The sequence below is a fragment of the Microcebus murinus genome, chromosome 14 (genome assembly GCF_040939455.1).
Source record: "Microcebus murinus isolate Inina chromosome 14, M.murinus_Inina_mat1.0, whole genome shotgun sequence".
Classification (NCBI taxonomy): domain Eukaryota; kingdom Metazoa; phylum Chordata; class Mammalia; order Primates; family Cheirogaleidae; genus Microcebus; species Microcebus murinus.
The window spans coordinates 21817501-21840944 of record NC_134117.1 but is presented as its reverse complement, the minus strand read 5'-3'; the positions used below and the strand labels follow the sequence as shown (position 1 = coordinate 21840944).

The window sequence follows — 23444 nt, the reverse complement described above, 5'->3', positions numbered from 1 at the left end:
AGACTATATATCCAAATGAATAGAAACTAACCATTCAGTTAGCATTAGACTCCAGAGGTTCAATCCCTGGTTCTACCATTTATTATATGATCTGAAACAAATCAGTAAACCTCTGTGTGCCTTAGTTTACTCTTCAGTAAAATGAAAATAATTATACTACCTCCATCACAGAATTATATTTATTTTTTTAAAAAAGTCAGATTTTTATTTTTTTTCCACAGACCACATCATTTAATAATAAAAAAAAATAAAAATAAAAATTGAACAAAAGGAAAAGGTGGATATAAAGTGGAACCGGGGGACTCAGAGGGCAAGAGGCGAGGGCTGCAGGACAGAAGAGACTGGGAACTGCAGGGGCCCTGGGACTCTGGAGGAGATGCTGATTCAGCTCATAGGTGACTCAGTTCTGGCCGGGGCTGTTCCCAAGAGGAGGCTGTGAGTACCCAAGGGGAGGTGGTGAGCAGGATGGAGGAAAAGTGAAAGAGGTTTCGGACACCTGGCTGTTCCCCTCTGGCCAACCATCTCCTTCCCTAACCTAGCTCTTGCCTCTCACAGACTTAATAGGAAATGAGAGGGAGGAGAGGGCTAAGTCCCAAGAGATAGGTTAAGGTGAGTGTTGGGGGAGGGGGGAATGGCGGCCACTGTTCCATTTGGTATGTGGGGACAGGACAGGTGGTGTGAAAGACTCTTGGTTCCAGAGTGGTGGGAACTATACCTATCCCTCTGTGGCCTGTAACCCCCTGGGGCAGCGTGGCCGGTACCTGCAGCTTTCCTGGTGTTGTCCCAGCTAGCAGCGCCCACCCAGGTCCCGCACAGGTGTGCTCCGACTCCGGCTTCTGCTGTGGCGCTAGGTGTCTCTACAATCCCTCTCCCTGCGTCTTTCCTGATCCCTTTCTCTACCAGGATCTCTGTCCCCCCAGTCACGCTCCCTTTCCCTCTCTCTGCTGTGCTCCCCACGTTTCTCTCGCTCCAGTTGTCTGTTCCGTTCCCTCTCAGCTTCCTTCTCTCACTCCTTCTGCTCTTCTTGCTCCTTTCGCCACTTCTCCCGCTCCTTGGCCGGTTCAGCCTGCCCTGCCTCCTTCTGGGCAACCTGGCTGTCAGTCAGTGGGAGCCAACAGATGCAGGGAGCTGGTCTTTCGGAAGAGGTAGTCCAGCAGCTTGGCAGGGGGTCCTCCTGGGCTTTCTCTTTCTTCTCACTCTTCTTTTCTTTAGACTTCGCTTGTTCCTTGAGGGGGCGGTTAACTGACCGTGATCGAGAACGGGAACCTTCTCGAACTTTGTCCGGATCCCATTCACGCTCTGATGGAGTTCGTCCCACTGCTCCATTTCTTGTTCCCGCTCTGCCCCCTGTTCCCTCACTGCCCGCTCCTGCTCGCGCTGCTCTGCCCCGGGGAAGCTGTGGTGGCTGGGCCAGGGTCGGGCGGGGGTGCAGGGGCCAGTATCCCATGCTCCTCTGTCTTAGTCTCAGAGGGACGGTCCACCAAGAGGCCCCGATGTTGATGGAGCTCATCTTGCTCAGCATAGTCAGCACAAAGAAATTTGGGATTGAACTGGGGCTGAGACAATACATTTAGGTGAGATAGAATAGTGTCTAAATATTAAGTACTTTTCTTGGTAGGCCAACCTTTTCACTATTTAGGTGAGAAAATTGAAGTTCAGGAGATTGACACATTCACCATCATGCAGCTGACTTATAGCAGTGCTTATATTGTGATTCATAACACTAAATTCCAGGTTGAGTATTCTTTCCTCATATCATTGATTTTTAAATATAATTTTATTTTATGAGAAGCAGAACCTCCCTTATCAAGTACTTATAAAATATTGCACAGAACTCCAGTTACAACAAATTCAAGTTGCGCTGCTGTGATTGGGATTGGAAATACAGAGCCCCAACCATTGGTTATACCTCCATGGCACCCTTCTTGCAATCCTCAGGACTCTGAAGGCTCTAAAAGAATGTGTAAACTACTACACCATAAAATTTAAAAGCATAAATGAAGATCTGAAGACAGTATAGGCCCTGTCTTCTTTGCATGTGCGAGCTTTCTCTTGCAAGGCTGTCTGCTTGTGTTGGCCTAATACTAACTTTCAGATATAAAAATAAAAAAAATGAAAGTGGATGAGTCCTTGGAAGCCATGGAAAACAGTATCAACCAAAGCCACTTACACCTATCTTGCTGTCACTTAGTGAGGAGCAGAGATCGTGAAGCCCATAATTTATAGCCTTGGTCTGACACAGAATTGTTTCACATTGCCTATAACTCAAGCTTTTCGTAAGTCGTGGTAATTACTCGGAGTCCCAGTGGGCAGAGAGATATGGAGATCTGCCGCCTTACGGGCCTTCCATCTTCTTTCAGGACATGCACATCATCAGTACTGATGAGAAACAAGTGTTTGCAGCCGTCCAAGAATGGAACCAGAACGACACATACAACCTCTACATCTCAGACACGACTGGGATCTACTTCACTCTGGCCATGGAGAACATTAAGAGCACCCGAGGGCTAATGGGAAACATCATTATCGAATTATATGAGGTATGTAGCCAAAATTGTCCTTCCCCTGGATCTACCTCTTTTTCATGAGTTTTAATGGCATAAACACAAACATTCGAGTTCTGAGTTCAGATCCCAGATGTATCACTTAGCAGCTGTGTGACTTTTGGCAAGGAACTTAGCTTCTCTGTACCTCAAGTCCAGTAAGGTGGAAATAAAATATTTACCCAATGAGATTGTTATGAGATGAGGAAATGTATGTAAAATATCTCCTGGAGTGGCTGGCTCAATAAAGTTGCCATTCTTGTATGTATGAGCGTGATTATAAGCTAGAAATGAAGGTACTTGGACTAGGAGAGTTTTCACATATCTTTGTAGACTCTAATGCTTCTTCTTATTGGACCCAGGTGGAGGGAGCAGTGCTATTTATGTACCTTAAATTATTTGAAAAATCATGTCTTATGAACACATTTTATAGGAAAAAAAAAAAACAAATATCGGTGACAGGAGTGAGGGTTTTTCTAAGATGCCACCTGATGCCAACATCTGTGCAGGGTGAAAACTGGCTTTGGCATAAGTATGTGACCTATATTGTTTTCTTTAACGTGATCACCAGTTAAAGAATAATTTATTGGGGAAATCAAGTGACTCCATATAAGTCACTGGAAAAACAAATATCTAGTTTCAGTGACCCTAAAGATGTAGTGCTTTTTTTCATGCCTCTAGTGACAGTGTATGATCTTTGACAGCCCTGGCCACAGTGAGGGGACCACCTGGATAGGAAGGATTGATTTGACCAGAGAAGATGTGTGTCATTATCCAACATTCACCAGTGACTGATGGTCAGATCCACACAGGCTGTGATGGTTGAGATCATTCGTGGGAGGAGATACGTTGTCTGTCCTGGGTGCTGGCCTCAGATGGCCTGGGAGAGCTGCTCCCTCATGGGTTTCCTCTTTGAGGAGTGGGTGTGGTTTTCAGGACAGAGGAGTAAGTGCATGGGCTTCTGCTCTCCAGTGGTCTCCTCTGAGCAGTGCCTGTCAAAGTTCTAGCAGCCCTACATGGATATCTAAGTTGGCTACTCAGTTACTGAGAGTGGTAGAAGTATTTAAGGTGGATGTGGTTCTGTAGGAGGCTGTGCTATAGGGACAGCACAAAGGCGTGGGAGGAATGGAAGTACATTTTTAAAAAATGGGAGTGAATGTCAGTGGGTAGAAAACAGCATAAGCAGAAATATCCTGATTTCCTAGAAGGTAACTGGCATGTGCTAAAATAATTTCCTTTGACAACAAGGTCCCAGTTTGAGTAATGTTCCAGATTTTTTCACAGAGTTATAAAGACTGAGAGAGATGACTAAGGGGTGTAACCTTTCGGAAGCTTATGCTTCCGTACCTCTAATCATACCGGGAGGCAGAAATATGCCTTTGTTATTGGGCCATACATTATATCTTGTGGGAGGGTTTGGATTAATGGTCCCAGGACTCAGGCCATTCCAATTCCTGTTTGTACAAGTAAGGCTATAGAGATAAGATGTGCCCCTGTGATCAGCTCCACATAGGAGAGGGCACAGACAATGCTGCAGATGACCTGGTAGTGAAGAAATGTATCTCTGTATCCTGTGTCTCTGACCCTCTTAAGTGGGTGAGTTTGTCACTATGCTGTTGTGCTGTTCCTTCTTGAAGAAAGGGAGCCTGAAAATATCCCTGGTCATTTAGAACAGGAAACATTGTGATATGAAGGCAGGCATGAATCAAAATGAACAATGTGCCCAGATACATGTAATTTTTTTTCTTCCTGTTGGAGTTGGTTTTGTGTTTTCAGTCTTGTTGAAGAAAAAAATGCATTGTGTCATTGCATCTGTAGAGAAGCAAGACATGCCAAGCAGGGTGACTTAAAAAACAAACAAACAAACAAACAAACAAACAAACAAACAAACTATTGCTGTTGAGTTTGTTCTATATTCAATTTTACCAGGGTTGAGTATGCCCCTCAAGCTTTGTGTTCAAGCTCACAAGGAAAGCAGGACAGATATGGTATGGTTCTTACCCTCATGGAGCTTGCAATCTAGTTTGTTGGGGTTTGAAGGGGTCAGCAAACAAAGTTCCTCTTCTACCTGTCCAACGCTGGAAACAATTGATGCAGAGACAAAGGAGGAGACAAATGGAGATCAAACACAGTTTTATTGCTTTTAAAATAATGTAGAAGGAATAGGGATGCTAATACTATACCCCAGAATTGGATTCATCTATCCAATGACAGGCAGAAGTGGTAAATTAAAGGCTCTGCTATAGAAGCCTGTTTCTAAAATATCATAGCATTGAGGTGTAGAGGATGTGATCTTTGCAAGTAGATTCCTAAGAGGAGACATGAGGATGAGCTATACATGTCCATTTTTTATTCCTCAAAGTTACCACTCTGATTATCAGTCCTTCTGTCCTGGTGAGGAAAAAGGGAAGAAGTGGAGGCATTCCAAATGTTAAGCATGGAATGAGCCAACGATTGAATGGATGGTGCAGATTTGTAAGGAAGTGAGCTAGCCAGGCTAATTGTGTAGAATAGATGCTCACTGGGGACAAGAACGAGGGCTGGATAAGTAGCTGGGGCTCAGACTCCTGAAGTCATTTAATACCAAGTGGATAAATTGGAACCTGACATTATTTAGACCGCGACCATACTGAAGATTTTTAGAGGGCGATACTGTTTTGCACCTGGACTTAACATTCTGTGGTTTGGACATAAAGCTCAGTTTAATTGGTCTCTAGGGTTAATTATAATTTAGCCTTCTTTACTGGAGATTCTCATAGAAACTGTGATTGTGTACCATATGGCCAGTTAGCAAAGAGACTACAATTTTTCTGGACTACAAGTGCCCTTGAGTAATGCAGCTGGGAAAACCAGTAAGTTTTCACATTCAGTTCAGCTAAATTAACACACTTTTATGGAGTATATTTTGTTTGGTGATATAAGGTTTGGTGTATGGACAATCTCCTGGAAGGATATAAGCGACTCTATAGCATAGTGACCATAAACCGACTTGTGTTTGAGGCGTGATTATACCAGGTTGTAGAGTCACAAAAGAGGAAGATTAATTCTAACTTGAGGAATGTGGGGAGTTGAGTTGGCTTACACGATGAATTGTTGGAGATGAGAAGCAGAGAACCAGAGTTAGATGAGTAGAGGTCCTTTTGCATGGAATGTTGAGTGGCCTTGTGGAGTAATGGAGATGGTTGTAAACATACTGGTAAAGAGCTTGACTGAAAAGTTGGGTATTTATTCTGTGGGCTAGTATTTCTCTATCTTTTCTCCTCACAGATACATGCTCAGAAAATATTTGGATGCCTTATGCCAGATGACAGGTTAATCCATAACTTTATATCATAATGGGGCATTACACCCATTTCCTCTTGACTGAAAGGTCATAGATGACTTTAGGTAATTTTCAGATGCCAGGTGACTTGGGCTGACCTTGGCCACATAAAGCTACTGGTGTATCACTCCGTCTTATGCATGGACCTCTCAAGCCTCTTCATGACAATGGAGAAAAAACAAAAGCAAGAACTTACTTGAAAATTCACCTTGTAAAGCTTGGCACTGAGAGGACACAGATGGAGATCAGTCCTGCTGCATTCCTCCAAATCCAGCAAGACTGGGGCAATCACCATTTCAAATCTGTTTGAGTAGATGTCCACTGTAGAGAGAAATTCTTTTCTTGTTCTTTCTCTTATCCTTGCCTTGAAGTACAATATTGCCATGGCTGTAATTACATAATTAGGGGAGAAAATAACACTTGGAGACTAAATAATAATCATTCTCTTCTTTAAGGTGTCAGAAGCCAACTCCTTCAAAACAAGGCTGGTGTTGCTAGTGAATATAGTCTATTGTGTGTGCTTAGTATTAATATTATTCTTATAGCACTCTTGTCACATGGAGTTTTATTGTGGTTTCGTCACATCCACAAGTATAAGCTACATTTTTGTTATTTCAACATATTATGAGGGTACAAATGTTTAGGTTACATATATTGCCTTTGCCCCACCCAAGTCAGAGCTTCAAGCCTGTCCATTCCCCCAGATGGTGCACACTGTACCCATTCATTTCTTTTTAATTACTTTCCACTGATAAATCAAGAAACAAATATTCTTTCCAAAACCCACTCTTATATTATGGAAATATTCTCTGAGATGCTGGCTTGATACATTTTCTTCAATGCTTTCCTGGATATTAAGCATCACACTTATAACTGCTTGTAATAATAGCAACAGCATACCCAGCAATGCCTTAGACCAGCACTGTCAAATAAATATATAAGGTGAACTACATATACACTTTTACATTTTTACTATTGTTTCTTTTATTGAGGTATAATTTTTGCACAGTAAAATTTACCCTTTTTGGTATACAGTTCTATGAATTTTGATTTGAGCATACTGTTGTGTAACTACCACATAATCAAGATATAGAACAGTCCCATTACCCAAAATACTCTTCTCTTATGGACCTTTTGTAGTCAACCCTCTTCTACCCATAGTTACTGACAAACACCAATCTCACTTCTCTCTGTCTCCAGTTTTGCTTTTTCTAGAGTTAATGAATGGACTTATGTAATAGTAATCTTTACAGTCTGACTTTTTTTCCACTTACAATAATGCATGTGAGATTCACCCACCCACGTTGTTGAGTATATCAATAGATGATCACTTGATTTCTGAATAGTATTCCATTGTGCAGCTGTGCCATCATTTGTTATCCATTCACTAGTTGAAGAACATTTGGGTTGCTTCCAGTTTTGTGTGATGATGAATAAAACTTGGATAGACATTCCCATGAACATAAGCTTTATTTTCTCATGGGCAAATACTTAGGAGTAGGATTGCTGAGTTAAATGTAAATATATGTTTATAAGAAGCCAACAAACTGTTTCTAAAGTGGCAGGGCCACTTTGCCTCCCCACCAGCAATATGAGAGTTGCAGTTGCTTCACGTCTTCACAGCACTTGTTTAATTTGGGGTGTGTGTGTGTGTGTGTGTGTGTGTGTGTGTGTGTGTGTGTGTGTAAGCATTCTGATAGGGACCTAGTGGTACCTCAGTGTGTGTGGGTTTGATTTGCAGTTCTCCAGTGACTACTGAAGTTGACCCCACTAGACTGGGATGAACAAAAGGAAACTTCCTGAGCCAGCCTCAGTGCCCTGGTCTCTCCCCATCTCACTGGTGTTTCCTTACTTTTCCTCTTCCTAGAGCCTGCCCTCCACCCTCTGCTTTATCATGACCTTCAGTGGCCCTTCTTGGGCCAGATGGACAGCTGCTTACAGACTCCACAGGGACTTTTTCCCTGAACTGACCTTCATCGGCCCCTCACCACAGGTCCCACTCTAGGGACAGCCCAAGGCAGATCACAGTAATTGCTTTTGGAAGCAGAGCCCTGGCTTCTTTATCCTGAGGTCCCAGGGAGGTGACCAACAGATGACCATGCCACCTGGACTCAGAGCTCTGCCAAGGGGCCTGCTGTCGGTTTCCCTCTGCACCTCAAATTGATTCCCAGAGGGAAAGTGGGCCACACAGGCTTGACACCTGGTACTGCCCTCTTCTCTTGGCATCATCACATGGTCCCCTTCTCCCTAGGCTCCTGGGATCAGCAGCAGTCGTACTTCTGCTCACACACAACAGTGGGAGGAAGCATGCTTCAAGTTTATTGGATGTTGACTACCTCCTTGGATGAAGGAGAGTTAAAACACATGTCTCATTCTCCAATTCCTTTACATTGCACGTAGTGAGTGTAAGTAGTGTTTCATGACACTTTTGTGTCAGAAATATCTGTGTACACATACATGCATATATGGCTGTGCATCTTCTGGGTTACAGCATAAACATATTTCTTACTTGGGCTGCAGTCAGAAAGTTTGAAAACTGTTGGCCTAGGGTACACAAAAGCAAAGTACCCTCCAAAGTTATAGCTCATTTATACAAGCCATGGAGCCAAGAAAAAGCAATTCAGTAATAACGTAAGGACTTTGAGCTATCCAAATACTAATTGGAAGCGATCTGGTTCTTTCAGACAGGAGGGAGATTGCTGTGGCATTATGTAAAACTGCAGGAGAGATACCTTCACAGCTACACATAGGTTCCCTGGAAACCTCTCCTTTCTGCATCTCTTTAGTCTTCATTCTCCTGACTTCATTCTCGGAACATATGGGACACACAGAAGATGCCCGTCTGAGTGGTGCAGCTCTCAGTGGGAAAATATGTAGTGACCATTCCATTTGCTAAACATGCTGGCCTGGAAGAGCACAGAGGTGGCCTGGCACAGTGGCTGGTGTTTCATGCTGTGGGGCAAAAATCTAGGGGTGGGGGAGGAGTGAGAGCAGTGCCCCAGGCACAGTGGGATTGTGGGCCCAGGACTCTGAGTCTGACCTGTATATTTTCTCCCAGGAAGTGGAAGCAAGGCCATGGGCAACACATCAGGGCTGGATTAGGGGCAGGGAGGTGGCAAGTACTAGTTTAGGAAAGTGAATCATTACCTGGAATCATTAGCCGGGGGCCCAGTAGAAAAGGCACCAGCTTTGTGGCTAGAGAGAATGCTGAAAGACCTTCATCAGGTAGAATGTTCTAGAGAAACCCATATTCCATTCTCTGTGAGGATTGGCAGTTAGGTGCAGGAGAAACACCTTTGCGGTTGATTTTAAAGACCGAGGCAGTGTGGGAGCCTCATAGCCCCTAGACGAACATTTGAGATGCCTCCCTCCTGGAAATGGTCTTGTCAGCTGTGAGGGTGGGGGGTGGGTGCCTCTGGGGAAGGGCATGACCCTGATACCACTGCCCCCCCCCACACACACATACCTTGGCTTCTCTCCTTACCTACCCTCTGTCCAAGGCAGGAATCTAATCAATTCCATTGTTGGCCCTTTGTCAAAGTCCCCCGGTGCTGTCCTTCCAGATAATTCTACTCTCCTCCTGACATTCTCTCTCCATTTCTTTGTTTGTTTATTTTTATTTGGGTTGGCATTCTCTTTCAAGGCCACTCAGGTTACTTCAAAAATAACAAAAAGACTTTTTATTTCATCAACTAAATTATGCCATTAAAAAATAAAAATAAATAAATAAAAAACCCACGAAGCTCTCCTCTGTGGAATGGTCCCTTTCCTCCTCAGAACTGCAGTGCCCCTCGGTTGGCCATGATCCTTGAAGCAGAGGAACAAATGCAATTAAAACCTTGAGACGTCTGAGTATTGCCCACAAAACGTGCCATTTGACATATTGTTTATACACATTTAACTGATTTGAATTGCCTTTTGGCTTTGGAACATGCTGGAACTTCTATGGAAAGTTAAGGGACTGCTTCTTTGACACAGGACGCTGTTGTTTTGTTTTAAATGTCTGTTCTTCTTGCCCAGCCTGTAGAACAGAAGGAATTAAAAGTTTGAGTGGAATTTGTGCTCTCCCTAGAACCCTTCTGGGTGATAAATCTCCTTTAATCTTCTAGCTGCTTGCTTTGTGGTGATGTTCTTTTCCCTTCAAAATACCAAAGGCCTGCAAATCCCGATGCATCAGGAACGCTGGCAAGAGCACTGCACATTATCTCATGGATCTTGCCAGCCAACTGGGGAAAAGAGGAGGGATAGGGAATATTCCACCAAAGTGACCATTGGCTGAGACCCAGAGATGACATGTGAGTTATACAAAGTCACACAGTGAGTTGGTGGCATGGAAAGAGGTAGATGCCTGGTCTCTGAGCCAAGTCTTCCACTCAAAAATATCTACCTTACTGCTAATCACGATATCTTGACTCCTGCCATTAAGGGTTATCCCTTGATGCCTTGAAAACCCATCTCTAAGTCCCTCCTGAGGAAAGGCACATGTTCTCTAGAAGGGGCAACTCCTTCTGTTACTATCAACAATCCCATTTCACAGGGAATGTTACTAGTCCATTAAAGATCAGGAGTGGCGTAGGGTACATGAACTTCTAAAATGCTTTCAGAGACCATGTGGCTTACAACTTTTCTCACCACATTCTCCCTCTTCCTGTTTGTCTCCCCAACATGCTGTGGAGCGTGCTGGATCTTCTTACAGGGCTCCTCCAAGCCCACAGGCATTTTGGCCCAACACGGTTCTCCATCTCTTACCTTTTTTCCTAGGTAGCAGGTATCAAAGGGATATTCCTGGCAAACAAGAAGGTGGATGACCAGGTGAAGACATACATCACTTACAACAAAGGCAGGGACTGGCGCCTGCTGCAAGCTCCAGATGTGGACCTGAGAGGAAGCCCAGTAAACTGCCTGCTGGTCAGTCACCCTGTCTCGTGTGAAGTTCACAGGCCAGGCTGGTTACCTGGGGATGCCGTGTTGGGGACTTTCTTTCATCAAGGGGACTGGGGAACTGGGCTGGTGTTCAGCAGTCATTTCCCATAATTGTCAGAGCTCCAAGGAGAGAGCTGATGGTCAAGGTCAGACATGGGGGAAAGTCCGTGTCATCCTGGAGGAGGGGTGGTCAGGGAGGCTTCATAAAGCCAGCTGGGAACCGGGCCTTGATAGATGGGTTGGGTGGAGAGGAGGACAGGAGGAGAGGGGAAGGTGCTGGGTCGTGGATGGGAGCAGGGGCAGGAAGCGGCTGTGAAAGGTGCCCAGGGTGACTCTGGATGTGTGCACACCGGCCATCTGAGGTGGAGGGGGCCCCTGCCCCAAACTAAGTGTATAGCTCTATTTCTGGAAGCTGAGCATCTGGAAGCCCCATCTCCAGTGGGGCAGGAGGGTGTGTCTGGAGTTTCCTGGAATGAAACTATTTTCTTTTCCCTTTCAGCCCTTCTGTTCCTTACACCTGCACTTGCAGCTCTCTGAAAACCCGTATTCCTCAGGAAGAATCTCCAGCAAGGAGACTGCCCCAGGACTTGTGGTGGCTACAGGTAAGGAAAGCATTCCCTGGGCTTTTCCCTCACTGAGGGCTTCTAGAATAAGTTTGTCGCCCATGTTTGGACCATGGACTCATTTGGGAACTCTCTCCAGAAAATATGCAGGGTTCATAGATCCCCAATGCCCATCCAAGAACCCAGGATGCAAAGAGCTCTGGACATTTGTAGCTTCTGGGTTAATGCATCATCCCCGTCACAGAGCGGTCCCCCATGCTTAGCAAGAGGCCAGAGTTCCTCTCGGAATAAACTGACAGATCAGAAAGACTGTGTGTAATAGCGAACTCACCCTTTAAGAAAACATGAAATATAAACTTCCTGGCTCACCAAATATAAGTTAGGCTCCTTTTCTCTTTACACAGAGGATTCTTTACACAGGGTTTCACCCCAGAGCTGTTTTTAATCGGGAGGTCTCTGGTGCATGCTAAGGTTTGTTTACACGTGATTAACCACTTGGCTGAGAGCCTGGGGCAAAGGGCAGGAAAACTTAAGGTTGCATTGCTGGAACCACTGTCCACTGAACATCCGTCAGAAGCGAAGATAAAGTGACTGACTCTGAGATGAAAGTGAGAGTCTCCCTCCGAATGTGCTCTGATTAGCATGCGCTGGATTTACATACACCTTTTCAGGAATTCATCGATGACATAAATCAAGGCAGGCTTCTCATCTCAAAAGTTACAGCTCTGGTGTTGAGCAGCTTTTTGTTCTAATGAAAGCAGATAAATTCACAGTGACTTTCTGAGCTGGTACATTCTGTTTTCTCTCATCAACTCAAAGCTCTGGCCTCTGGAGTTCCTGCTCTGCTAGATATGCCTTCATTTCCAAGCCTCCAACTCTGTGAGTTTTTAGACACTACCAGTGACCAGCCGCCCTGATCAGATTGACAGCTAGCATAGCCTTCTGGCCTTTCAGTCAGCTCCTTCAACCCTTCATGGATGGGATCCGCCATGCTTAATGCTACCGGGCACCGGGAAGCCGAGCAGTGAGAGTTGAGGGCTCTCTTGCTGCTCCCTGGCTTGGGGAGTGAGCCCCACACTGTGTCATTTGTGTGGGTTGGTCCTTCCAACTCAGGGCTTGCTGTACCTGTACCTCTCCTCAAGGCCCACAGGAGGCCCAGGGCTAGACTAGAAGCAACGCTGGAAAACAGTGATCAATAATAAAAGTTATTAATAATATTATTTGAAAGCTTACCATAAAGCCATGCATTGTTCCATGTGGTTTAACCACTCCAATCTTCTTTGTTTTCATTGCCAAAGTGGGAATAATAGTACTAACATAATAGAATGGCAGGATTAAATGAAGCAATGAATTTAAAATGCTTAGAACAGTGCCTAGGGCATATTGAATACTCAATATATGTTACCTGTCATCATCATTAATATTATGGAAGTTAAAACTGTTCTTCTTACGGTGGAAGAATATAGTTTGTTCACCTCCTATTTCATATGCAAGCACCGTGCATGCAGTGAAACCCAGGAACCCTGTCCTGCCACTTCCCAGGCTGAGCTCCGACCCTTACTAGCCTTGTGGATTTGGCTTAGTTTTTAACCTCTGGGCTTTTTTTCCTCAGCGGTAAAACTAGGGTGTTTTCAACACTGTGGGGGTGTTGTAAAAATTAGAGATGGGTGTGTCTGCAGGACCTGGAAGAATGCTTAGCACTAAGCAAGGTGGGATTAGTGGTGGTCATTATTACCTGTGACCAGCATGTTAATTAACAAACATGCAGACATTAAGATTCGTTTTTGAATTATTTTTTTGTTTGTATATCAGAATTGATTGATTCCTTTTTCATTCCCCTGTGGTAACTCCTGAGGCTTTTTGCCATGCCCTGAGACACTGGGAGGGATCTAACACAGCTGACGAGGCCCCAGTGAAAAGCCAGAGCTAAATCACTGGCGTGTACCTCCTTGTCCCAGCTTCTCCTTGTCCTGCTTGCCTGGTCCCATCAGGAAAATAACTACGAGGTCAGCATGAGGCATGCCTCCAGCTGCCTGGGCGGCACCCGTGTGTGCAGGGCTCTTTCCCACATGCCTGTCTTCCACCCGCCTTCAGGTGTCAGTGACCCTGGGCTCTCCCCCTCCCCTTCCACTACTTGCTCCCTCTTCCCACCTTCCATGGAGATGCAGTCCCAGGGAAGCTGCATAAATAAAAGTATACCCTGGGGTTCATTTCTAACTCCTGCTGAGGACATCTCAGAAGGCGGATGGGATTTCAGTTTGGAGACTTTGGCGATTGCTTTTAGCAAGCAGAAACACCAGGATTCTCAAAGTCCTTAACACTGGGTTTCAAGCCAGCATTAAAGACCTTGCCTCCTCACCATGCCTTACAGCGTGCAAAGCACCTTCCTTGCACAATGGCCGTGTGATGTAGAAACGGTGATTACTGTCCTCCTCCTCAGTTTACAGATGCAGACTGAGGGCGAATGGGAACAGGTGTCATATCCCCCACCCCCTGCAGTTTATTGTGCACGGTCTACTTCCTTCCCCACTGAGCCTTTAACCACCCAGGGTGGGCGACTCCTTACACTGCCATCAGAGGTGGTGAGAGAAGCATCTTTAACCCCTAGGGGACTTAAAAATTCTCTCACTTTCTCTTTTATTTTTTTCAAAAGTGTTTAACTGAGGAGCAGAGAAGGATAGCACTGGAAGGATATAAGGGTAATGGCAAATTGTTTAAAGTTTCCAAAACGGGCAGTGGAACCTCCATGATTTACCATCTCAGCTGTTGGTGAGAGAAGCTCCTTGTCCTTCTCCATCTCGCCCCTCCTTCCTCTCTCCTGTCACAGCGCTCACGTGGGTAACAGCCACATCTCTTTCTACGAGCCTGGTCAGCGGCCACTTTAACCGAGCTTTCCCAGTCCCACTGCAGCCGGCAAGGCTCCTTCTTCAGATCTTCCTTTTCTGGCACCATAACCCAAGCCCTTCCTGTCAGGGCCGCTGAGGGACTGGGCATGTTCAAAGATCAGTTTGTCCTAGATATGTGTTTTCTGTCCCTTCACCTGGGAATCAGTTTTCTGGTCCCTGTGATCAGCAGTATTTCTTTCAGGGCTCCTTTCAATTGATAGAAGGTATTTTAAAAAGTAAACTTCACTGTAGCCTTGGGTTCTTACCACCATCAAGCCACCTGAGCCAGTCTAGCCAAGCTTTGAAAGAGGAAGCTGAAGATGTTTGCAGAGCTTCTAAGGAGGGTAAGAGGTGATAAGCTACATCCTTAGAAGCCATACCAGGGCTGGCAGATACACCACTCTGGGGTGACTGTGCTCCTGCGTCCCTCTCTCTCTACCACCCTTGGTAGACATTAATGGTTCACCACATTCTATCCTGTTGAAATTACATATGGCTTCCCAATTCTTCTTAGCACAATGCTCCAGGTTAGCACAACCACCAAATGGCTGAGTAGGCATTCTTTTCCCCATCCCTCTTTCATTTCTTCACCCGTGTCTTCTACAGCCTATATTTAGGGAGTTGAATTCCAAATTCCAGATGGATCTCCATAGATCTCTACACCCAACCTCTCCCCACTCCTCACCCCTACTGCCTGAGCCCAGGAGGTTATTTTTGGAAGCCTAAGTATCAAAACAAGTTGGCTAGCTGTATTCTCACCGATGTTGATGGGAGCTTGACAGGCTGTAGCCTAGTGTTAATTTCTCATTTTGAAGCATTAAATGTCAGGAGCTCAATTAACATTTTCATTATTGCATTTTTATTGTGCTCTTATTTAGGCTACAGATGTGTGGGCCAACATTCTCTTCCTGCTATTTTTAAAGAAAAATATCAGCCAGTATGACACACTCTTACATGTTTAGGGTACGTTCCTGGTTTTCAGTACCTCCCCAAGTGCACATCCACATGGGAACACGATTCAATCATTTGTTTGCTCATTTATTCATTCCATAATTATTTATTGAGCACTAACTGTTAGGTTGGGGACATTGTTCTAGGCACTGAGAAGGGGGATTTCCATTGGGGAAATTAAAGCAGTATAGATAGGCTAATAATCTTGACCACTTTCTTTATAATAAGCATAAGCACAAGCTAATGAAGTGCAAGGGGAGGAAAAAGAAGGGCAAAGAGAAGAGGAGAGTGTGAAAGGATGGAGGGAGTAACTGTTGGTTGGTCTAGGCATAAACCAGGTGACTTCTTTTCCTGCCATGCTTGATGGCCATGGTGTGCTGAGTGTGGTCATCTTATTCTGGACAATTTATATTATAATTTAGGTTACATAGTCTGTACCATAGGGTCACTCAACTGTCTGACATTCAGGGAACATGTTGTAAGTTCAAGTTGGAAACATGCATGCAGACACATATCCATGAACTCACCCCCTTTTTGTCTTCTTCTCTCTCTCTCTCTCTCTCTCTCTCTCTCTCTCTCTCTCTCTCACACACACACACACACACACACACACACACACACGTTTCTTAGGCTAAAATTATACCTGAGGAATAAGGGGCTCCTATACCCATATTTTCCATAGTGTTTACTCTTCTACTCTTTGCTCCCTTCAGAAGACACCTATCAAGAGGAATTTATGAGATTATTGGTACACAGAGTGAATAATTCAAGAGACCCAAGCTAATCGATATTGTCTTTGAGTCTTACCATTTAAAGATGCATTCTTGTCATACTATTTGATTGTTTCCCCATATTGGGTTTTTCTTCCTGCTGAGTTTTTGATATGACACCAAGAAAGAGCCTGCACAAGTCAACTGTAAACATCACTTGGAAAACCCGTACTCTCTGCTACCCCGCCCCCAACCCTTAACACACCTAACCTATAAACTGCCTGACAATGTCAAATGCTCTGCTTACGTTTCAGGCAACATTGGCCCGGAGCTCTCATATACAGATATTGGTGTCTTCATCTCCTCCGATGGGGGCAACACGTGGAGACAGGTAACCGGGATGATTTAATAGCAGGGAGGAGACATTTAGAGTGAGTTCTGCCAACATCTCCCCTTCCTAGAGATTCTCAGGATCATTATGACTTTGTTAACATTAAGAAACACTGTTCATATTGGTCAATTTGGCTGGCAGATTAAAAGAGCCATGAAGTAAGATGAGAAGAGCACTGGGCAGGGAATAGGAAGAACTAGAATTTTCCAAGTTCATTTATTCTTTCCTCCCACAATATGTATGTGCCAGCCCCAGATGCTAAGTACTGTGCTGGTTGTTGGGGAGACAACTGATAAACTGTCTTTATCATTAACATGCCAAGGGTTCTTGGCAAGCAGCTGCCTTCTCCTTTGTGGATGTGTTTTTTTTTTTTTTTAGCTACAAAATAAGGGCATTAGAACATTAAAACTGACAGAACCATGGAAATCGGTGGTTGTTTATGTTTTGTGTAGACTCAGTCTTAAGTAAGTATTGAACAGCTTAATAGATATATGACTACATGAAAAATTAATTCAATTTTACATTTATAGCAACACTGTCCAATAGAACTTTCAGTGACAATGAAATGTTCTTTCTCTATGCTGCCCCATGCAGCTATGGAGCACTTGAATTATGACAGAGGAACTGACTTTTAGATTTTATTTATTTTAATTAATTTAAATTTAAATAGTCTCATGTGGCTACTATATTGGACAACATAGATTTATACAGTGTCAACTAGGTGCTGGGCAAAAGCCTCAAGAGGCAATTGAATATGTTGGAGTCCCTTTCCTCAAGGAGCTCAAAATTAAATAGAGGAAATGGGTTCATAAATAACTAACTATAGTTCAGGGTGATAGCATTATTTTTGTGGCATTATAGCATGCAGAGAGAAGGGAGGAATTGATTCTACTAAGCAAACTTGGAAAGACTTCACAAGAAGAGGTGACATTTCACTAATCTTAAGGGTGAGACAGTTTCTACCTGGGGAAGATGAAAGAAAAGCACTGAGTATCTTGATGGTAAAGGTGATGTGACCATCTGACAGATGTCACCATCTGAAATCTAGCTGGACAAGTTCCGGTTTGGATCCTTTAGTGAAGACTGTCATCACCATCACCAATACCACGCCCATTGCCACCACTGTCATTATCACTATTTACAAAACTTGCCAAGCACCTATCAGACATAGCAACTATTTTAAGTACCACAAGGCATACAGTGAAGAATAAATCAAGGTTCCTACCCATAAGGCCACAGTCAGGTGGATAGGGAACAGACACAAGAAAGATGTTACCTTCAAAAGATAAGGTAACCTGTTGCAAGTATAAAAAGAGGCTGGAAGCTGGGATGTAAACTCATCTGGAACAAAAACTCCCAGTATCGTCCCTAGACCTCAAGAAATGGCTCACCTGGCCAGGGGGCCACTGTAACATTCCTTCTCAGTGTTGTCACTACTTTTGTTTCTTTCTGTCTTTCCCAAACAACGAAGGATTTCACCTTTCAACCCAGTGCTGGCCCAGACAAAAGTTAATGGTGGCCAGAACACTAACACCAAGAGGAGAGTATGAGGATAACATCTCCCTTCTCCCAGTGCCGAGACTCTTCTCTTGTTCCTCCTCTTTAGGTTTCAATCCAGCATCTCTATCATGTGGCTTATCACAAAGCCAATCTTTAAGCTCTGCAGAGAAAAGCCTAGCATTGCAGGTCAGAGCCTGTGTTTATACCTGAAGTATAAGTGAATCACCCTTAGGTCCTTTGTACATTAAGACCCACCATTAGGAGGGACATTTTTCTTTTCTTTAAAGGTAAATGGGGGAAAAGATGCCCAAGGTGTTTAGTGCTGAGAAACTATTTACTTTTTCTCTAAAGTAGGAGTCCCCAATCTATGGTGAGTTGTATAAATATTTCATTACATATTACAATGTAATAATAATAGAAATAAAGTGCACAATAAATGTAATGTGCTTGTATCAATCCCCAAACCATTTGCCCCACTCCTCCACCTTGGTCCATGAAAAAACTGTCTTCCATGGAAACAGTCCCCAGTGCCAAAAAGGTTGGGGACCACTGCTCTATGGTGTTCCTGGGGCATATATATAGGATGCCGCATTCCTCCTACTCATTCCCCTCTTATATATGCCTGAATCTCCTTACCCTCTCTTTGTCCTCTTCACTTAATCCACCATACCAACCTCTCCATCTAGGCTGCAATAGTCACCATCAGCAGTTAAGTGCTGGAGGAATTCTCCAAGCCTACTTTCCTCTAGAAGTCTAAAGAAACCCTCCACTGGTTAGTTCTCTGCTGGAGAAATGGTTTTTCTATTAGAAGGTGGAGATATGAAAGTCATATCTGGGATAAGCATTGATATATGTGAGATTAGGTGTGAAATTCTTTTGACTCAGAGCCTTGTATCATCATTGGTGCTTAGAAAATGCCTATGGGTAGATGGATGGATAAATGGATCACTGAATAAGTGAATGAGTGAGTAGATGGATGAATAGGTAATGGAAAAAGAGATGAATCAAAGAATTAATAACTTTAGTTCCCTGGAAATACTGTATTCCCATGAGCATGTAGAGTAGGAGTCCACAGGCACCAAACTTAGGTCTTCATCCAACTTGCAGGGAGGCAGTGCCTCAGTCTAAATACTCAGTTATCAGGTATACCATAGTGTCTAGGGAAATCATCTTTTAGGTTCCTAGATAATTTTTAAACAACATGATAAGCCACAGACCATTTATAAATGAGCAAACTTCTGATTAGATGAGGAAGAGAGGGCTGAGTAGTAACTTATTAAGACAAAAAGATGGGGAAGTTTCTTTGAGGTCATACTCTCTTTGAGTTTTCCACTTGAGCATGCCCCTTGTGGCCTCACCTTCGCATAAGCATGCTGGTTCACAGTATATGTGGCAAGAGTCCTGCAAGTGCAATTTGAGTGGCCTAAGGAGAGTTATCTGTTCTTTGTGAGCCCATTTCCTCATCTATCTAATGGAGATAATACTTGCCAAACTATCTGATAGGGTTGTTGGAAGGTTCAGAATCTTGATGAAACAACATATGTGAAAGACTGTAAACTGTTAAGCACTATGCAAATGTAAGGTGTTGCTATGATTGCTGTTGTTGTTGTTCCAGATCTTTGATGAAGAGTACAATGTCTGGTTCCTAGACTGGGGTGGCGCCCTCGTGGCCATGAAACACACACCTCTGCCAGTCAGGCATTTGTGGTAAGGACAGCTCCCTACCCTATTAATGAATGAGCAGCTTTTTAGAGAAGAGGGTTGTGTCGAGTTATTCTGCATGGTTTCTTACCCATTCATCCATTTTCTGATCCATTTATTTATCCATCCATCCATCCATCCATCCATCCATCTGATATCCTTTACATCATGTAACCCATAGGTAGTGTGGCCAGATCATCCAGATGGGGGAGTGTAATGAAGGCGGGTGGTAGGAATGTGTGTGGTCAGATAAAACAGAAAGAAGCAGGAAGGACCTTGTAAGTCCAAGTAGCCAACATTAGGAATCCAAAGTAGGAGAGTTGGAAATTGCTGCAAGAGAAGGATTAGATGCATGTAATAGGTATTGAGTTCAAGTCTAGATAAGTTGAGTTTGCGATTCTTATGAATATTCCAGCAGAGATGACCATTAGTTTTCAGATATATTCATCTGAAGATCATGGCAGAGGTCTGGGCTGACACCTTAAAGTTGGAGTTAAAGCCATGGTAGTGGGCTCACTGCCCCATGAGAGTGGGTACAACAAGGAGAAACTAGGGACCACTATGGAACCCTGCTGAAAACCAATATGCGGACTAGAAGAAGAAATTTCAGGACAGAGTACAAAGGAATGGGCAAAATGGTAGAAACTCTGGGGAAATATTTTCATGGATGCTGCAGGAAGGGGTGATCCACAGCATTACTTCCACAATCAAATCAAGTCAGTTATGAAGTGAAAACTCTCAAGGATTAAGCAATATGTGAGGTAATCGGTGCTCTTTGTCAGAGTAGATTTGAAACAGAGGAGGGGTTGAAAGTGAGACTGTAATAGATCTATAAATGAATGCGTGACCGAATGAATGATAAGCAATGAAATGAACTAGAGACAGTACAGATTATTCTTCTTGAGAAAGTAGATTATGGAATAGAGCTGAGAGTGTGTGCAAGACCCTTCAGTGAGGATAAAGAGCTGAGTGAGAATATGTGATGATGATGATGATTTCTTGATGTTGTTTTATGTTTCTGGTAAGGGTTGGATAAGTCTTATGTGTGTTCATATTCTTAAGGGAAATAATTCCAGGCTTAAGATTCAGCAGAGAGAATACTTGGAAATGGAAGATATGCTATCTAGAGTAAAATTGGTGGGGTTTGTCATGGGCAAGATGATGGACCCCTGGCTTAAATACCAGGTCCTTTATTTGGAGAGATGAACATTTTGAGAGTAAGAATTTTACTGGAAAGTATCCGATTCTAATCAGGAAAAGGCATAGGTTTCTCTCCAGAGACCTCACTTCCAATAGGAATGCTAGTCTGGGAATACCTGGAGAGAAGCCATCTAAGTTGGGAAAATTATTCAGTATTCACTTAGGAATATGTATAGAATCAAATCATGCCTCCCAAAGTCATCAATAAAAAGTTTGAGTTTTCCCTGCTGTATAATATCACTTTTCTTGGTAAAATATTTGCAGAGCTCAGAAAAAATAGCTGCATTCCCGGTGAATTCCCTCTTATCTACCCCAACATAGAAAGTATTAAAGATGATTTTTTCATGGTAAGCTTTTGAGATAGTATTAAATCTGTTTAAAGGATGTTGACACCGTAATTTGTCATGAATGCTACAAATATTCCTCTGGACTTGGACGGGTTCCATGATTTCTGCTTACTAGCTTGTCTAGGAATGCCATTGTCTGAAAGAATCCCTCCAAATGGTTAAATGCCAGCTATTGAGTGTGTGTGTTAGAAAACAACAGCAAGAAGCTCACTTAGGAATTCTTCTTTGCACTTCTCTTTCAAAGGCTAAGTGAATATTTTGTAAGGGCTTGACCATATCATTATCATCAATGTTTACTTATGAAATTGTTGACTGATTTTTGTCTCCTGCTTATGAGATGTAAGCTTCTGAAACTCAAAGGCAGCTTTTTCTTCACTAGTAGCTTCTAATTAAGCCGCAACCTTCAAGGTAAACAAATAACCTCATTTTAAAAGGAAGAAAGGTTAGGTAATCAGTTTGTTGTTATTTTCTTTGTAGATCTCAGATTGACATTTTTTATACAGATGTATGTGTGTGGTTGCACACGTGTGTGTATGTGTGTGTGCAAAGGAAAAGACACCAGCTTACCCTTTCTCACACAAGGTTATAGTGGCTCTCAGATTTAAATAATAGCTACATTGCCTTTCAGAGAAAATAGGAGTCATAATTGAAAAGCTGGGGAGACTTTACCTAGGCTAACAAGACGTGCTGTTCCCTACAAATTGAAATGATAGGTAGCTAGATAGGCATGAAGACAAAGCAGCTTACAAATGAACCCATCTGTTTGTGACCATGTACGTTTGGATGCACAGAGATTAGAACCTAAGTGCTATTGCAGGTGACCTCTCCACCTAGCATTACCTTTGTACCTTAGAAGCATTAGAACAAAATGAACAATGGACCCTCACTGCATACAGAGCTCTAATGAAAACTCACAATAGACAGAGCACCTAATGGGCAGGTAGACAGAGGTGTGACCATGCTCAGCCCTAAAGAGCTGTCAGTGTCTCTCAATGGGATGTTCTTGGAAACAGAAAAGAAAACATCACCTGGCCTTTTGTGTTCCTTTGTTCTTCTGTAAATGGTTGTGTGGGCTCTAGCATTTTGTTCAGAGAATCATTCACATGAAAATATTATTTACAACCAATACATGCCTCTGAGGAGCAAAAGTGCATGTGCTATTCTGAAGAATCCCCAGGTGGCTAAAATGCCACCACCTCATGCATTTGGGATAAAATAAAATGGAGCAGTACACCTCACAAAAGGGAGGGACATTGATTCTCAATGACCATTACAACTCTCTCTTTCTGCGCTAGAGACTTCTGGGGAGAACTCAGGTTCTTGAAAGATCCTATTCCTTTTAGTTTATCTCATCCTAATATCATACTCATAAACACATGGAGTAGGAAAGGTTCCTGGAAGTCATATAATCTGGTGTCACACCTGATTATATGATACTTTGGTGACACCCTGAAGGGTCACCCACCTCACTTCACCAGAGTACCACAGTGCCAATCAACTTGCAATGCCCAAGACAGGGAGTTTCCATTTGTACAATGGCTTCAGTTGTTGGAAAGATTGTTTTTCATGCTGAGCAATAGTGACTCTGCTTGTAATTTCTGCCCATTGACCCCTATTCCGTTGCCTAGATCAATGCAGAATAAATCTGTTCCAGAATTAGCCATGACTTTTAGAATGGCATTGCTGGAAAGAACCTCAAGATATTTTTTTTTCCCTTAGGCTTTTTAATTTCTGGGAAGTAATCATATATGTAACTCAAAGCAGATTTTATCCATTTGTTCATTTATTCTGTACATATGCATTGAGCATATACTATTTATCTAGCATTAGAATAGGGGTTGGAATAGACTACTGAAAGACAATGTACTTGGGATCTTAAATTCTTATGCACAAATATTTGACTATTCCTTTTAGAAGAGTCACAAGATTGGAAATCTTTTCTCCCTTATTCTATATGTATTTTTAAAAATTAGTGTCCAACTATACAAGATCTGTCCAGAAAGTATCTGGCCATTGTTAATATAATGAAAACATATTACATGGCTGGATACTTTCTGGTCAGACCTCATATTCTCTTTAATTTTATTCATTGGCATTACTTTTTTTGGTAGTCAACAAATAGAGCTTTTAAAAAAATTGGAAACTTTCTCATTACAAAAATTAAAATTCAATAATTAATTCAATTCTTTTTCCCTAAGCCGTCTATACAATTCATATAATATGTTTCTAGAACAATTTGTTTTACCTTTAATCGCACTGATTGTCAGTTTTTCTACAAAAATTTTATCAATGTTTATAACTGAGCATAGTATTTAGAATCTGGTAGAAGGACAATATCTTCTCTTATGCTTATAATATATCTGTGGGCACACACTAGACTCATAATGGCTTGGTTACCTCTCATGATA

At 43.0% G+C, this 23444-nt stretch overlaps 1 protein-coding gene across 1 annotated transcript in view; it reads left to right on the top strand.

The window, feature by feature from the left end:
- Window positions 1–23444, top strand: part of SORCS3 (sortilin related VPS10 domain containing receptor 3) — a 566209-nt gene that overhangs the window by 461221 nt on the left and 81544 nt on the right. The window contains exons 9-13 of the mRNA XM_012770778.2: window positions 2361–2540; window positions 10627–10773; window positions 11288–11390; window positions 16212–16288; window positions 19404–19495. Coding sequence (XP_012626232.1) covers window positions 2361–2540; window positions 10627–10773; window positions 11288–11390; window positions 16212–16288; window positions 19404–19495 — 599 coding nt within the window. The remainder of the gene's footprint in view (window positions 1–2360; window positions 2541–10626; window positions 10774–11287; window positions 11391–16211; window positions 16289–19403; window positions 19496–23444) is intronic.